The sequence below is a fragment of the Pelodiscus sinensis genome, chromosome 16 (genome assembly GCF_049634645.1).
Source record: "Pelodiscus sinensis isolate JC-2024 chromosome 16, ASM4963464v1, whole genome shotgun sequence".
Taxonomy (NCBI): Eukaryota; Metazoa; Chordata; order Testudines; family Trionychidae; genus Pelodiscus; species Pelodiscus sinensis.
The window spans coordinates 18,644,340-18,661,946 of record NC_134726.1 but is presented as its reverse complement, the minus strand read 5'-3'; the positions used below and the strand labels follow the sequence as shown (position 1 = coordinate 18,661,946).

General features: G+C 41.8%; 1 protein-coding gene across 1 annotated transcript in view; it reads right to left on the bottom strand.

Annotated features, from left to right (window-relative positions):
• The window catches only part of NOMO2 (NODAL modulator 2), a 37,637-nt gene that overhangs the window by 730 nt on the left and 19,300 nt on the right, over positions 1-17,607 (bottom strand). The window contains exons 17-30 of the mRNA XM_075899375.1: positions 17,233-17,296; positions 15,844-15,939; positions 13,812-14,021; positions 12,831-12,913; positions 10,371-10,530; positions 10,095-10,221; positions 9,580-9,693; positions 8,706-8,833; positions 8,054-8,195; positions 6,951-7,034; positions 4,178-4,288; positions 2,015-2,116; positions 1,668-1,787; positions 539-631 (exon numbers count right to left, since the gene is read on the bottom strand). Of these exons, the coding sequence (XP_075755490.1) occupies positions 539-631; positions 1,668-1,787; positions 2,015-2,116; positions 4,178-4,288; positions 6,951-7,034; positions 8,054-8,195; positions 8,706-8,833; positions 9,580-9,693; positions 10,095-10,221; positions 10,371-10,530; positions 12,831-12,913; positions 13,812-14,021; positions 15,844-15,939; positions 17,233-17,296 (1,634 nt within the window). The remainder of the gene's footprint in view (positions 1-538; positions 632-1,667; positions 1,788-2,014; positions 2,117-4,177; positions 4,289-6,950; positions 7,035-8,053; positions 8,196-8,705; positions 8,834-9,579; positions 9,694-10,094; positions 10,222-10,370; positions 10,531-12,830; positions 12,914-13,811; positions 14,022-15,843; positions 15,940-17,232; positions 17,297-17,607) is intronic.

Below are 17,607 nucleotides of genomic sequence, written 5' to 3'. Positions count from 1 at the left end.
TCTGAATTCCAGCAGGCAAAACATATAATGGTACTGTGTTTGGGTCCCTATGAAAGAAGTACACTTGAACCTCTGTACTCCGGGTGTCCCTAATCTGGGAAAATCTGTGGCACAGACCCTGGCAGGGAGCAGAGGAAGCAGCACTATGTGCTGCCTCTATTCTCCTCCTCCCCAGCTGGGGGAATGGCAGCTCAATGAAGTGCTTTGCCAGAGGCTTTTCCCCTGCCGCTCCCATGGCAGCAGGGAGCACAGAGCTACATGTACCCTGGAGTGGGCTGCCAGTTAAGCATCCCCCCCATTACCCTCACACACCTTCCAAGACCCCACCCCCAGGCCTTCCATGGTCCGCAAAACTTCTTTAATCTGACATACACTGTTTTCCAGGATTGCTGGATTAAAGGGGTTCAAGTGAACCACAAACCACAAAACTCTTTTCTTACTTCTAACTAGAATGCCACATCAGTGTATCCTCATTCTTTTCACCATAGTACAAAATGGTGTGAGAAGTATTAGAACAGTAAAGCAGAACATTTAGTACCTTATCATGGTTGTAACCGGCTAACAGCAGGAGCAGTGTCAGAGGCAATGCAATGTAGGATCCTTGGGGAATATCTTGTTCAGGCAACTTTCTCTGCAAACACCAATGGCCATTGGTTTTCAAAATGTTTCTTACTGTATTACTTACTAAACCTTTCAACTTTAAATGACTAAACACAGATTGACAAGAGTTGTATAGCATGTTCCTGTTCAAGTGGTACTAGGGGAGGATTAGGTCCTCCTCTGGAGAAACACCTGTCAGCTGAGGAGTTTGTTTTAAAGCTCATGCATTAAGGCAAATCACTACACAGCTTTTAACGAGGTATGTCGTGATTTACCTGACACTGAGTGCCTAAATATCACCAGTCACATGGATTATTTTACAGCATCTACATTACTAAAGGAGCACTCAGGCACATATACAACCTGCAGCCAAAACTGCCATTTCATGTTTCCCTCCTATTCCACTGGGGTCTACACACAGAAAGAATGGCCAAACTAGTAGAGGCAGAGCATGACCACACATTTTAAGATCTCTCTCACACAGAAAGGGTGGAAGTTTTACTCCATGTTAGTCTGGAGAATCCCCCTGCTTTCAACGACAGTCTTGGTTCCAAGAATAGTGATAGAGATGCAGTCATGTTAGTCTGGTATAGCTGAAACAAAAGACAGAACTATGTAGCACTTTAAAGACTAACAAGATGGTTTATTAGGTGATGATCTTTCGTGGGCCAGACCCACTTCCTCAGATCAATATGTCATATTGATCTGAGGAAGTGGGTCTGGCCCACGAAAGATCATCACCTAATAAACCATCTTGTTAGTCTTTAAAGTGCTACATAGTTCTGTCTTTTGGTTCCAAAAGTCATTCTTTACTGGTGGTAACTAAGAACTCTTATTTTTCAGCTCATCAGTGACACTCCTTAGATAGCCATGTATGTAAGTTCCTCTGTATGCCAAATCCAATTTGCACTGAAATCAATGACAAGACTTCCATGGGAGACAATGGTTAATGAAAGTCTTGACATAGGTTTCAATAGAAGCCTAGGAAAAGCATAGAAGCTACAATATGTAGGCATATTTCTCCAAGTTCAATATTGAAAATGAAAGTTAGGGAACTCGATACTTACGGTGGGACTGAAGACTAAAGTGATATGTTTATGGTATCCAGTGGCAGTGAATGAAACTTGTGGTAAGGTGTAATCATACTGGGATTTGGACACTGTGGAATCCAAGAGCACCACGTAATTCTGGGTATAAAAAATAAAATCAATTGCCAGCTACAGTAGAAAATATCAGATTCACAGGTACGAGAACATTCAAACAACAGAGTCAGTTTAACATGTACCAAGCCTGCTGAGACACCAGTTGCTCCAAGGCACATACAGATCCCGACTGTGCCACAAGAACTCAGGAAATAATGCTAACATCTTTTTAAAAAACTGAAATAAATGAAACCAACAAACAATAATATTACCTCTCCATCTCGGAGCAGAGGTGGAAAATGGAAAAACAGGGACTGGCCTAAGGAGACTGTTTGGATTGGGTTGTCAAGATTTTCACTTTTATAAAGCTTCACCTGGGAGAGAGAAAAAAAAGTATAAAAGAGTGTACCATGATAAATATTGTAGACATACCTATATTAAGGGAGAAAAGCACCCCAAAGTACAGTGCACCGATTTTAAAAGAAGATTACTGAAGTCAACTTGGCAATTTAGAACACTGGCACTGTCAAACTCTGAAGTTTAAAATCCCACAAACTAGCTTAGTGTCTCGTAACCTGAGGTCTCTCTGCACCAGTATAAATTCATCTGCTCCTAAGCAGTGTTCCCTTGGAGTGAGTTTTGTCTTGTGCACCAATATCATAGTCATGTGCGTTTGTTTGCATGTGTACCACTTTGGCCAGCACCCAAGTTATTAACAAATATCATGTATATAAAATGTTATGGGAGAATATTAAGATTCATGAAAATGGAGATCCAGTAATTTACATAAAAACATAATGCCTAAATATATCTCAGTATGTGCCAGACTAGACAGATAACCTTTTCTCCTTGTAAAACCAAGCCTAAAATAAACTGTCAGATAAGATTTGAATCCCCTTTCCACTATCCTGTGTCAATCAAACCCTTCATATTAATAATATGAAGAAAGTTCAGGTAGGGAGAAAGTTGGCATGCAATGAGGACAAAAATTAGACAAGAATAAGTTAAAAATGGAAAGTGCAGAAGAGGAAAAAAATAAGAAAAGGATGGAGGGGAGAATGAGAGCATAAAAATCTCATTTTTTGAGGCATACAAGATCTGCCAAAAAAGCTTCCCGCTGTTGGCAGAGCTACGGCTACACTTTACTTTCACTTTCGACACTGAGCCTGATTGGCACAGTGTCGGAATATGAGTATGCAAATTAAGCCTGGGATATTTAAATCCCGGGTTCACTTGCACTTCCAAAGTGCTTGATTTGTATCCCTCTGTCGGCAGAGGGATGCAGTCTAGACTCAGCCTGAATTAGAAAAAGAGGAAGAAGTGGGATAAGAAAGTGAGGAAAAAGGGAAACCAAAGATTATTAGAAAAATTACACCAAAAATGATGTATGTCGCAGGTGAAGAAAAGATGGAAAGAAAGAGCAGAATTAACATAATGCAGATATGGTGGATACTTAATATAAAGCTGCTTTAGTACCTAATGTGAGACTGAATAGCAATAAAAAGTAAACTATGGGATAAAACAGACTGCATGAGGCCACACAGCTAGCATAGTTTATCTAAGGCAGCAAAATATTGCAAGCAGGGGTTGTGTGAGCAGGACCGAGTTGCAACAGTAGGAGTTCTGAGCCAGGGTGAAGGAGCATTTGGGAAGAGAAGCTATGGGCAGTCTAGGTAGGAAGGATATTTTTGGGGTGGGAAGAAGGATGGATCCTAGAAGAAGGGGAATATTTTTGAGCTGATAGAGGGGAGGGAATTCTAAACCTGTTTAGCTTAGGTAGGAATAGTTAGGAATGAGCCTAGGATGTGGGGCTCAAATGGAAAGAGCTTTCTGCGAGGATAGGAGGACATAGGGACAAAAGGAACTTTGTTCTCAGCTGGGATGGGTTGGGCTGGCAGAGTTGAGTGGGTGTGAATTGGTGGATGGCACAGACACCCCATCAAGGATATAGGTGGTAAGGACAATGAGACTGGACAGAGTACTAGAAATAAATATTAACTCCTCGAGGTTCATATAGGAATAAATACTATTTTCACTGTCCACCCAAATTGCTAATTCTTGTCAATTCTGCCCTGTATCTCTGAGATTTTGGCTCCAACCAGAGCAGCAAGCTGATTCAGACAGATCTCAACTCTAATGATCTGCTCTCCTAGGGGGAGAGCAAACTATTAGATCCGAGACCCACTGGGCTAATCCAAAAGATACTGCTCCTTAGCTCTGGACAATTCCACTGAAAATACTACTTTCAGTGTCTCCAGTCACTGAAAGTTTAACTGTAACTAAAATGCAAATTCACCTCTGGTAAGTAGTTAAAGATACTACTCATCTGAATGTAATCTATAGTGTGGCTACTGACCAACTGATAATGACACAGTTATCTTAGAGTTGAAGGAGAATACACTGGAATAAGATCAAAGGGCTGGCTTTACACTTACCCATAATGTAGAGAGATACTCTGAAGAAGTGATCACATTTCCACTTAAATCGAATTGGTTAATTTGTCGAAATGCTATAATATTCACATCACCGATGTCACTGTTACCAACCTAAAGTATACAAACACTGGAATATTTATACTGTGAGGAGAGAAAATTAACAGAACACACAGATACTGCTCATAGTTTTAAACAAACATTGGTTTCCTACTATCAGTCCCATGGAAACATGAAATCTGTTTCCAATCACAGCTGGTTTTTCCTGCACTACTTGAACAGAGCATGCTCATTTGTAAATTCAAGGCCATGCATGATCAGCGTAAGGCTGCCTGGCGCCATGGTGACAGCACTATATTACTTAGCTAGGACCAGTACACACATTTGAGAAGTGTAGAACATGTAGGCTAAACTGTCAGACCACCATTCTCAGAAGCAGTCCAACCTGGAGTGCTGAGAGGGACAGCGAAGCAACATGTGACATGACCTCTCCTATCAGGCCTTTTAGCACAATTAAAATTTAAATACTATGTGCTCTTCACACCAGATGCCGAGTAGTGTCAGACAAGAATATTTTTCTAAATAACTTCACTGAAAGTGACTGCAGTTAGAATGGGTACTTCTTAGTTTTCAGTAGCAAAAAGGGACATGGTCAAGGGATAGTAAATCTAAGAACTGGCTCTATCACCAGTAGGCTGAATCCAGGGGGTCTTATTTCAGGGATGTTAAAATTAGGTTATTTTAGTAATTGATTAGTTGATAAAAATTATATCGACTACTCAATCACTCAATATGGGAAGGCAGCCAGCCCAGTTCCAGCTTGTGCCAGGTTGAGGACTAAACCCCGCTGTGGCTCTCCAATTTAAAAGACAGTAAGAGCCAGGCAGCCTGTCCCGGCTCCTGCTCTGTTTTAAATTGCAGAGCTGTAGCAGGGTTTGGTATCTAACCCAGTGCAAGCAGGAACTGAGCCAGGCTGCCTACCAGCCTGCCTCCTAAATTTAGTCGGAGGCAGGCAGCCCCACTCAGTCCCAGCTCACACTGGCCCTCAAGCTCCTATTGCCTTTTAAAATGCAGAGCCACAGTGGGGTTTGGTCCTGGCCGTGAGCCGGAACTGAGCCAGGCTGCCTGTCTAGTAGGAGCCCCTGTCCACAGTGGGGTTCCAACTTCCCCTGCTCCCTCACCCCACTACTGCCTCTATGCATGCTGACAGAGGCAGCAGCAGGGGGAGGGGTGGCAGAGACGGTGCTAGGGAGAACTGGCTTAGTGTACACAGGATATCATTCACAGCACACAGGCTGTTTGTTTTCTGTAACTTGGGTGGCCACTTCCCTCCCACCTAGAGGAATGGGCATAATTAGCATGAAGAGTCCAAATGTTGAAAGAATTCAGTTCCTTTCTTTCACTGTAGTGAAGGAAAGCCTGGTCAGGCATCCATTTTAGCTTGAGTAATGACCATTTCCACAGCAGAATTTTAAACAACTAATGGCAGGCTAATTAACCTTTGCTAGCTGTTGAGAGATAAATGAGAGGCAACTAATCAGAATCTCCAACAATAGAGGAATATTCATGAAATCTGGTAAGTTTTAAGTTCAGGGAGATTTCAATTAAATTGTATGGAGATCTACAGAGATGAACAAGTACTTTTGCCTGCTCAAAGACTTCATGATTTGGACCATATTAGGAAATAAAAACAGAAGATATCTACCATATGTAATTAAGTGTAAAATATAAGCATGCTATAAATAATGCAAAGAATTGCATATGCTAAGAAACAAAATCCTTCAGAGTTGCTGGCTAATGTTTCATTGCCCGTGATAAAGGAAACCTAGAAGGAGCATCCTGTGTTAATTCCCTATACTCAGGTACTTGGTGACTGAAGATTACTTATTTCAAGCTTGATTCCTATTGGGGTCACATTTAGTTTAAGCTTCAGTGCTAACATCCAGAATTAAGACAAGATTTGGCGAGGGTTCCTTGTTTTAACCCTCTAGTTCAAAACAGAATCCACTCAGCTACTCCCCTGATGGGGGACATGCCAAATACCAAAACAAACTCAAGATGGACAGCTCAGAGATAAATCCGGACAGACCCAGGATTCCAGATCAGTATGCAGAACTAGCCAAGAATTCTCCTGGCTCTGTTGTTATTCTAGTCTAACCAAGAGCAAGGTACTACCTGATCCTTGATGAACAAAAGGTTGATTTTGGCTCATTTCCTTATACAAATGCACAGGGCAGAACTGGTTGGACACCATGGAGCCATGGCTACCCACTAGCCACACGTGGCTATTTGGCTGGTTGACTGTGGCTAGTTCACTATAGCACTATAGTGGCTACTGCTTCAGAACCATTTGGACACCACAGTTATAGAGGATTCAGAGGGGAGACAGATCCTTTGAGAAGGTTGCGTTCCACATTCGAAGTGATAGGGGTGCATTCAACTTGATCGATGGGAGAGTCTCCAGGTACGGTTTGTATGTGTTACCTTGTTTATTTCAGCTTATAAATCGTGTTACTTTGAATATAATCCCTTGCTGCCTACCCAGATTTCAGTCAATGTTCCATCTTAAAATTCAGGCCGATGGCCAGATTCTCAAAATTAATTAGGTGCCTAAAGACAGAGATAGGCACCAATTGGAATTTTCAAATGCACCCAAAGGGTAAGACTATAGCTCCCGTTGAAATAGCCGAATAGTAACTGAAACCTAGCAGAGGTAACCAGCAACTCTGATGCTTTTTAATAAAAGATTCAAGTTTAAAATGACAGAAAAAATTACCTCAACTGCACGATGCTGTGGTAAGGCTCTTTCAATATGATCATTGCCTTCAGCTTTGAGCTGGATATGATACACACAACCAGGCTAAAAACAAAAAATTCAGACAAATCCCATGATTCAGTTACATTAAAATATTTATCATTAACAGAACTGAGATACTCAAAAGGCTTTAAAAAGTCGAACACATTTCAATTTATTTTTTACCACCATAAATGGATGCAGCCCTATCCACTAAAAGGTTCTCCAACCCCTCAACAAAAATGTCACTGAATAACACTATCTAAAACAAGAGGCTCGCTTCCTGCAGAGACAAGAGGAGTCTGTGTTAGGACTGTACTTCCATTGGTTTATTAGAAGTACAATATGTTTTCAGCTATGCAAAATTTTACTTAAAGAAAATTAAACAGATCAAATAGTTATTTTCTGTGTTCAATAAACACTCTGCAATTTGCATTTTTTAAAAAGGTGTAATTATGTCATGTTAATTTAAGCTACCGTCACTGAAATAAGGGCAGCACCCTGAGGCAGGAAACTATAGCTGTGCAGAGCATGACAAACGCAGGAAGCAAGGATTCTACTTATGATCAAGCAGTCAATAGCTTATCCTAGACATACAAGTCCAAAACTTCTGCTTTCAGGTCTTCATACAGAATTATTTACTGCATCTAAAATTTGAATGTACAACTGCTTCATCAGACAGATGTGTTACAATGGTAGTAATTTCACATAGATAGTCAACACTCTCCACACTACTCTTTGCCTAGGACACTAGTATTATTCATGTGTCTATTCAGACCCATTAGATAGATCACACATATTGTGTTATTCTAACGGAACGAGGGAAGTGCAAAAGGATTCTCCCAAGGCCCTTGCCACAATACTGACAGGATACTGTAGGATGTGTACTAATGAATGTTTCTTTTTCACTAGAGTTAATGATTACTATACCTCAACACTCCTCACGGCAGACCCCAGGGAATGTGATCAGACAATTGTGATGAGAAAATACTATGCTGTGACTAACTACAAAATGTATTTTATAATTCCAGTAATATATACAACGCTATAAAAACAAACAACACTGGATATATTACAATTCTTACCAGAAGTCCACGAAGTCGGAATTTACCCTCTTCATCTGTAACTGTGTCTTCTCCATAGATATTACAGTCTTTCTGCCCTACAGCTTCCACTGAAACCCCTTGTTCTGGTTCCCCATTTAAAGAAGAAACTGTACCGTAGCAGCTAGGAGTAGAAAAAGGTGGATCCATTACCACAAGTGTGTTGCTGCTGCAACACCCATTAAGACACTCCACTATCACCACAAATACAAAGATCCAAAAGAAATAGCGTATGATTTATTTTGGCTGGTCCCAAACTTCTTCATGGAAATCACATCTTAAAAGGAAAGGGTTTCCCCACACAAATCTCTGTCTCTCACTGGCTGTGGCACAAACCAGACTCGGTGCAGTAGCCAAAGCTCTTTCAAAGCAATGTTCTTCCTAGATATGCTTCAACCCCTGCTCATTCAACCATAAAACCACAACCATGGAATATACATTTTTAAATGAAGAACGTTTTTATGATGCACTGCGTAAATTAAGTGCACATGATGAAAAGCCTCCATTAGCAACTGGTATAGAGGTATGTTAGGAAAAATGGTAGTTTGGCTTAATGCCCATCCAGGCAGACCAGGGTGCAGTTTTGGATACCTTATTGTCCTGCTTAGCTTTTTTGTATTTCAGCTCTACTCACCTATAAGCTGTTCTGTAACCAGTTATTGTAATTTTAAGATTTTGTCCTTCCTGCACTTCGATCATTTGAGATGACGGTTCAAAGCGGAACTCTTTCATCATGGGTTTAAAGTAATACTGTCCTGGGCTCTGCAAAGAGGCATCAAGAAATTTGTTTAGTTGCCATTAATATACCCATAATAATTCACTCGCCTCCTACAATTTGCATTTCCTAAAGAGCTGCAGGCTATGTAGGCTAAGGCTGTTTTGTCCAACACGCTAGCCACATGTGGCTATTTGGCCGGTTGAGAGTGGCTAGTTCACTATATCAGTAGTGACTATAGCGGCAACTGCTTGAGAACTGGTTGGACACCATGGGGCTGAGGTTTCCTTCAACCACCACATGCTATGCTATCTTTCAGAACTAAAAAACCAGATGAGACATACTTGAGAAAAAACAGGGAACATATAGGATCATAAACCAATGCAGCTCTGCTGGGAAAAAGTGTGAAGACAATGGGACAGGGACCTGCAGTATCACATTCATTACATGACCTCAACAACAGATAAGGAATACTAAAGTATTATAAGCTAATGTGTTTTGTTTGTAGAAATGCAGGCCAGCCTAGTCTGTCAGCTGTGTGAGGAGGGTCAGGTCAGAACAGGAGTGAGAAGCAGTTTTTTCTAGTTTTTCCATCTTACATTTCCACTCACTGAATTTGGGGTGTTGCTTAGAGAACTGTAACTCACTACCTGCTGTCGAACTCATAGCTATCATGGATGGGTAAGACAAGAGGACAGAGAATGTGGGCTTCCATTATTGAAAAGTACTGCTAACATTTCCATTTTGAAGGGCAAGATTAAACTGAATATAGACATAACTGAGCAAACATTACCAGGTTGGAAAAGGTCAGCATGCCATTGTCCTGTGTAAGGAGATTAGACCGGAATACCCCTCCACTGAGGGATAAGAGAACTCCAGCAAGAGGCTGATCATCTTCAGCTTTAATCTGTTTTTAAAAAGCAACGGTGATCAGCTAGCACTAGCAATACTATTGAACCATGCAATTTATAAGGCATTATCATCCCCAGGAAATTACTGAAGTTTTCATAACTACTTTGATACCAACAGCCTAAATTAGAAACAAAGCCAACATTTTGTAAGATTCTAACACCTTCATTGTAATATATGCAAGATAATTTCTGCATGTCAAGTCACAGTCCACCACTAAGCTCATTAGCCAAGGAGATTTGTTCCACCCATTGTTGACACCAAAATCAATCGCAGAAAAAATCCCCCATATCCCACAATTATTTCTCTGCATCTGTATTCCATATGCATTTGGGTTTTTTACTCGAGGCACTGATTGGATACCTTCTTATGAGGAACCTGAAGCATGAAGAACATTACCTCAAAAGTCACTCCAGCAAGAGCAAAAGCTTTGAAATCCCCAACTGTTCCCTCTACTTCAGTCAAAACAAACCCTTCTTTCTGTGCAGTAACAGTATATTCCAAGTCACTGTGGAGTGGGCCAACACTGCAAATAAAAAGAAACAAAAACCAGGTAAAAGGAAAAACAAACCTACCAAGAAGCATTCAAATAGTACGTAGGCAGTGTCAATTTTATAGTCAACACAGCATTCAAATTAAGGCAACCCAAAAGACAGAAACGATTGTGCTGTTTACCTATAGGCACCTCTGTTATCAGTGAAAACTGTGATGAGCGGTGAAGTTGCTCCCTTTTCACCAATGATAATCTCAACACCCTCCAACTCAGGATGAATCTGCCCTTCCAGAAATAAGCCTGCCTTTCCATGAATCTCTATCAGCTTCCCAGGGCAGCTTTCTTAGAAAGAAAAGAAAACAGACAGTAACAATGCACCCATCCTGTGCTCCACAGCAATATCTCAACATCATCAGAAATCACAGACTGATTCAGGCCCTTTCTTTAGCCTGATTTATGCAGGTCAAATCACATGATAATGTCCATTCTGGTCTTAGAAGCTATTAACATTGCCCATGCTCAAATCAGTCAACTGGATTTCAAAACAAATCCCATGTACCTAATACAGTGAAGTTCTACATTTACTAGGTTAACTCACAGATAAAACACTGTGTATTACACAGTATTGCAGAGGAATCAAAAGTGACATTAGGATTTCAAGTGAAATCAGGATTTCAAAGCTTGGCAGCAATTTGGGGGGATGGAGCAGGTCTAAAAGGGAGGTACCTCATGCCACATTAAGAACATTATCCAAAAAAGAAACCCTAAATCCACTTGTGTGCCAGAGTTTAAAACAGGACAGCTTGGTAGACCATTCAAATGTGTATGAGACACACAGACAACCCAACACTTTTTTGCAGGTTATCAAATACCTGAAGCCATTCACCTAAGAACCTATGGCATGCTGGTCACAGACAGAGAATGTGTAACTGTATTGTGAATAAGTGGCAATATTATAAACTGATTTGATTCATGCTGACTTTTTTACTAAAATTCATTATAAAAAGATCACTAGCAATAGAAACTTCAATTCACCAGGTCAACTCTAAGATGAAGGAAAACAGAAAAATAAACACAAACAAAAATCTATCTAATTCCTAATCGACAGATCTAATCATGATCAAAAGCTAAAGTCCATTCCACTAAAGATGTATTCTCTCCCTCATCTATATACTAAAGACTTGGCCATACAGCTATAGCTTTAATAACCCTACTTTTCAACATATCTTGCACTAGGGATGTAAGAGACTAGTCGACTATCCGATAAGCAGAAGCTTCCCTCCCCTTTGCTGCCTCTCTCTGTTAGCGGCAGAAAGGGGAGGGAGCAGGAGCTACAGCTTAAAACAGGTTCCCCCAGCACCATCTTCATGGAGGGCAGGGGAGGCAGAGGCACAGCAGAAATGGCACGAGTGGGGACTGAAGCAGTCTCCGCTTGTGCCGATTCTGCTGCGACTCTGCTTTTGAAATGTACAAAAGCCCTGCCAGGGCTCTTATACATTGCAAAGGCTGAGGCACTGCAGGGAGTGTGGGGTCCCCGCTGGCCCTGCATTCCCTGCAGGCTTCTGCCTTTGAAATGTAGCAAGAACCTGGCAGGGCTCTTGCTACAGTTCAAAGGCAGAATTGCCCTTATAGACTAATCGAATAGTCAATGGAAATCCCATTGGCACACTTTCAATTTGTCATTATTAGGGATGTTAAAAATCATGTAACACAGTAACCATGTAACTACTAAAAATCTTAGCAGTTACGCATGCTGCAGGCTCTGCAGCATAAAGCTTAGTTTTATATTGAAGAATCCACAGCGAAGCCTACTCCTGGGACCTGACTGAGTTTAACTGATACTATTAACCGATAAACATCAGCTTATCAGTTCAACAGTTAAATCGATTATTAAACTCAACTATCCCTAGTCATTATTGATACTATTATAGTGCCTAGGCATCCTTGTCCATATTCATTGAGGGAAAACACATCTCTTATCATCATGTAGTTCAAACGGTAACACGTTCAGTGTTTAGTAAGTGACACTAAGGAGAGGTGAAAGTAAGTACTGGGACTGACTAGTATGCAGCCTGAGGTGGCAGCACTGGCCCCTAGAAGAGGCAGAGCCCTTGGCAGAAGAGGAATCTGCTCCCCAGGCCCACCCTAAGTCAGCCCTTCATGGCTGCTACTGCTGCAGCAGCCAGGGGCTACAGTAACAGCAGTAGGGTACCCCAGGACCCTGGCGGCAATTTGAATGGCCTGGGGCTCCCACCAGGGCTCTGGTTGCCCAAAGCCCTTTCAAATCACTGGACCCAAGACAGCTGCCTCTTTTGCTTCCCCCTGTTAGCACCCCTGCCTATAGGGTCCGGCAACGTGCTGATGCGGGGGGGGGGGGGAGAAGGGGTGGAAGAGGGGTCCGCGCAAAAGAAGCAGCAATGTAGAAATGGCCATAAACAGGCCAGTTCCAGTGGCAACTTCTTGCCAGTACACTGTGCCGGCCCACTTTCAACTCAGACAATATTAGACCCTATAGAAATGGAGCTGCAATTGAAAGTGGCTATGTACTGTCAAAACAACTTTAGAAGAACAGTTTATAAATTGATTTGTGGGAATGTAATTTGGCTATATTCTCTATATTTTACTATCTTATACATATTTACCTCCACTGACAATTGTTTCCACAGAGGGTGGATAGAAAAGCAGCTCTTTTGATGAAGGCGTCACAGTGATTAGTTCTCCAGACCTAGAAAACTCAAACAAGACCAAGATTTGCAGCTCTAGTAACACTGATTAGTAATTAGCGCCCATCCAGTGACTTTAGAAAAAGCAACAGTAAGCTATTCAACACAAACATTCTGTACAGGTTGCACTTCCCAAAACCAGAAGTCCAGGATCACAGAACCCCAGTAGCCTAGTGGCAGAAGGGCAGTCCCAGACCAGGACCAGGCTGAAGCAGTGGGACAGGGTGGCAGCAGCCCCTGACAACCTGTAGCACTGGGACCGGTCTGGGGGAGCCCCCTTGACAGTGCAGGACTGGGCAGCAACAGCTTGTGGTAGCACGAGGCCGGGGCCAGAGACCTGTGCAGACTGTGAAGCAGTGCCAGAGCCTGTGAACTGCCACAAGGCAGAAGCCCAAACCCTTGGCAATCTGCGGCAGAGGGATCGGGCGCAGAGCTGGCGGCAGCCCAACCAGGATCTGAGCCAGACTGCAGCAGTGCAGAACCAGAGCCAGAGCCTGTGGCAGCCACGGTAGTGCAGGCTGCTGGAGCCCAGCAGGCAGTCCAGCCAGGGCAGCAGGGCCAGCAATCTAGCAAGCAGCCCAGCCAGGGCCGGAGGTAGTAGGGTGTCCCGCCAGAGCTGGCAGAGCAGAGAGTTGGTGGCTGGGGGCTGTGAAAGGGAACCTTCCCTGGTTTAGCAAATTCCCTGGTTCAAGACCAGTCAGGTCCTGAAGATGCCGGTACAGGTAGGTCCAACCTGTACTATAATTTCCTCTTCAGGTTGCAGCCACAGAACATTACCACAGGTGCTAAAATAACTTGTACATATTCCACCCAGATGTTATTGGTGGCCTCACAGCATGGGGGAACACAAACTGGATAACAATAGACAAAAGCACCAAAAGAGTGGTGGTGCCATAGTACCTTGCCCAATATGAAAATTCATATGAGAATGGCCCTTGAAGTTCCTCCACCATTTCTTGTACTGGTGGCTTTGTTCCTTCCTCTTCCTGACCCTTCTTTTCTCTCTCCTGTCTGCGAGCCTCAATTTCTGCCAGCTGTTGCTCTCTACGCAACTCTTGCAATGACTTCAGGGGTCCTAGAACTAAGGCAGGTTCGCTGTCAATTGAAGACCTAAAAGTGGAAATGGAAAAACAAAAGTCTCTTTGGATTTGAAGCCACATGGTCAATACATCTGCAACAACATAATCCTCAACTCTTGTTCCATATTGCCCAAATCTCTCCAGTTCCCTCATTTTCTTTAGCCACCCTTCGTTCATGCTACTACCTATTCCAAGTGCAAGAAAAACTAAAGCAACTTCAAAAGCAAACAAACTTTTGTGTACCAGCCAGTTAATGATAGAAACACATGTTCACAGAAGACAAGAAAGCCTACCAACAACTTAGCTAGAGAAGTAATTGCTTGGTTTACTTTAGAATGGAGGGATGGGAATCAAGGCTTCGTATTTTGAAGCTACTTGAGCACAGCAGCTCAGGTACACAGAACAAATGCAAGCCTATGAGAACTCATTTCATTTGCCAGAGCTTTGAAATTTAGGTGCAAAGAATGGATGGCCAGATTAGCCACAAAAATAAAATCAAAGGACCAAGTGGTAATGCTAAAGGAACATAACTTCATGTAACCAGTCCCTCTCCCTCTCCCACACACACACGCGCGCACACACGCGCGCACACACGCACACATACACTGCTGTAGCACTAACTTTTACACAACACTATACTATGTGACCCTTCCCTTGGGGGAAAATGAGCAAGAATCTGAAAGCTGAACTGGACCAATCTACTTTTCTTTTTCAAGCTTAAGAAAATTTACATATGAAAAAGAATGAACAGTAACTGAACAAGTCAATTGCTTTTTTCCCCCATTGTAAGTCTTACCCACCCATTGTAAGTCTTACCCATGCTTTAGATCCTATGAAGCAGGAATTTTTAAAACAAATAGATGGTTTTTAACCTAAGAACTGTCAATTTAAGGTCTGAGATGTTTTCTTTCATTTCATAAAAGGCTTTTTCACCAGAAAACTTAGAGCTGGCTACAGTTGATGTGGTCTGTGGACCATCAGCAGCCTGCAGAGCACTTGCAAGTGGTCTATGGAGAGCTGGCTGTTGCATGATATTCTATCTCCTTGTTTGTGACTGGTTAAGAACTGTATTTTAAAAAGCTAACAATTCTTTGCTGCTATTTTTCCATGTTAGTAATTGCTACAGCTGCCACAGGCTTGTTATACTAAAAAAGGTGGGGCCCTGCAGGAAAAAACACTCTGTTTAGAGGATTTCCATAATATAAGACAGCCTAAGAAACCCAGTCTAGAACGTGAATATCAGTAAAGCTCTGATCATTAGCAGCCTCATACAGCCAGATTTGGCACCTCAAACAATTACAAGTGTTCACAAATCAGTGCTCCCTTGTGTGCTGTGTGTTTAGCTGAACATAAACTGGCACATTAGTATGTAATCACTCTGCATGGTTCTCTTTTTATAGCTCTCTTTACATCAGTAACAGGCCTCTAAAACAAAAAAAACCTCTCTCTTTGAAGTACTAAAAGAGAAAAACAGATCCCAGGATTAAAGAGTTCAGAACAGGCTAACCTCCTGTCGACTTCTCTTTAGACGCCAGCTTAGGGGCAAGTCACTAAAAATATGAATTCTTAGGGGAAAAAAGCAGGATTTTTTTTTACCCTGTTACAAATAAATATAGAGACTAACTGGAAGTTAGCAGACAATGTTCAAAATAATAATCAAGAAGTACTTATACATCCATAGAGAATCCTAAGCCCACAGCACAGCCTGCTACTCAGGAATCTTGAGACGAAAAGTGGAATCACTTAAGAAGTAGTCACCAGCTGTGCTAAAAGACTGAAGTATTAATAAGCTGAATAAAACTATGCAATAGACATACTTTCTTTTTTTAACCCCAAGAGTTCTTTGTTCTTACTTAATCATAACAGTCACCTCCATCAGTTTATCTGTTGTTATTGTTCCCAGGACATGGTGTCGAACTGCAGTGAGCGTTAGGATACTCGGAGAGGAACTGAAAATCAAAGAAGCAAAGGGGTGAACTAAGTATCTTCCCTTAAATATCAACACAAAAGTATCTTGTTCAACTGAATTTGCCCCAAGACACCCCAGGCACTTTTCAAACTGATAGTGTGGTCTAGCCAATAGGGCAATAGACTGGAAATCTATTCACAGCGTATCACTGATCAGTTCTATGATCATGGGCAAGTCACTGCCTCACTCTTAGCCTCTGGTTCCTCCTATTTATCTGTCAATCTTGTCTATTTCAACTGCAATACACTTGGGATCAAAGTCTCCCACTATGCATTCAAACCAGAGTCCCATTCTTGGTTGATATCTCTGGATAGTACTGGAATACAAGATTAAAACTACTTCACACATTAGCCAGGCAGCTCACCACTACACAACAAGGCTGTGTCTACACTGGCATGAATTTCTGGAACTGCTTAAAACGGAATAGTATTCCGTTTTAAGTTTTTCCGGAAAAGGAGCGTCTACATTGGCAGGCTGCTTTTCCGGAAAAGCGTCCGTGGCCAATGTAGACGCGCTTTTCCGGAAAAGAGCCCCAAGCGTCATTTTCGCGATCGGGGCTTTTTTCCGGAAAAGACTACTGGGCTGTCTATACTGGCCCTTTTCCGGAACAGTGTTCCGGAATAAGGACTTATGCCCGAGCGGGAGCAGAATAGTTTTTCCGGAATAGCGGCTGATTTTGTACAGTAGAGCATCGTTGCTTTTCCAGAAATTCAAGGGCCAGTGTAGACAGCTTGCAGCTTATTCCGGAAAAGCGGCTGATTTTCTGGAATAAGTGGCCCAGTGTAGAGACAGCCCAAGAGTCTATGGTGAATACTTTATTCAGCAGGGAAAAACAAGGCAGGTAAAACACCATGGGTAGATACACAGAGCGCAATTCATCTTCTTGTATGTTTTGTTACTTGTCTTTTGCAGGCTGATGTTGACAAATGACCAAAGTTCTATGTAAAAGCCATTTTAATGTTTTTTACAAAGGAAAAAAAATCATTATTCAGAGAAACAAATTATCAAAAATATCAATTTAAACTGATAAAAACATTCTGAAATCTTACTAGTTTTAAAATATGAATGAGGCAAACTTTTCGCCATGTCTAATCAACATGAATGGTTGTGATCACTTTCTAACATTGTTGTGATACGCGCTCCCTCTACTGGTTAAAATGACTGTCAACATTTTAAGTTTGATGTTACTGAAGTCTCAGGGGTTGAAGGCACCTTAAAAGCATATTATGGCAGCAGGTACATGTTAAATATAAATGTTACACAATGTTCTTACGTGTCATAAATGTAGTATTCATGCTCAAACCGGTGACAGGAACGTGGGGTTACTTCATACACACCTGAAGAAAGAGTTAAAGACAGATGAACTGAAAAGATTGAAATTTTTTATAACAGTCAGTGAAATTCTAAGGACAGCTTATCACCAAATTGTGCCATTTAAAAAGCAGTTTACTTAAATCAATGCTACCCCTTCTGTGGGCACTAACGCATTGTTTTATTTCACTTGAGTACCATTCACTAGAGACACACTATGGGCTCATTTCCCAGACTATACTGATACAAACAAAATGAGGCAGCATGGCAGGTGCGGACATACTTGTGTGGATACAAACTGAACAGGGTTACTTGTAATCCATTAAGATGACCAGTC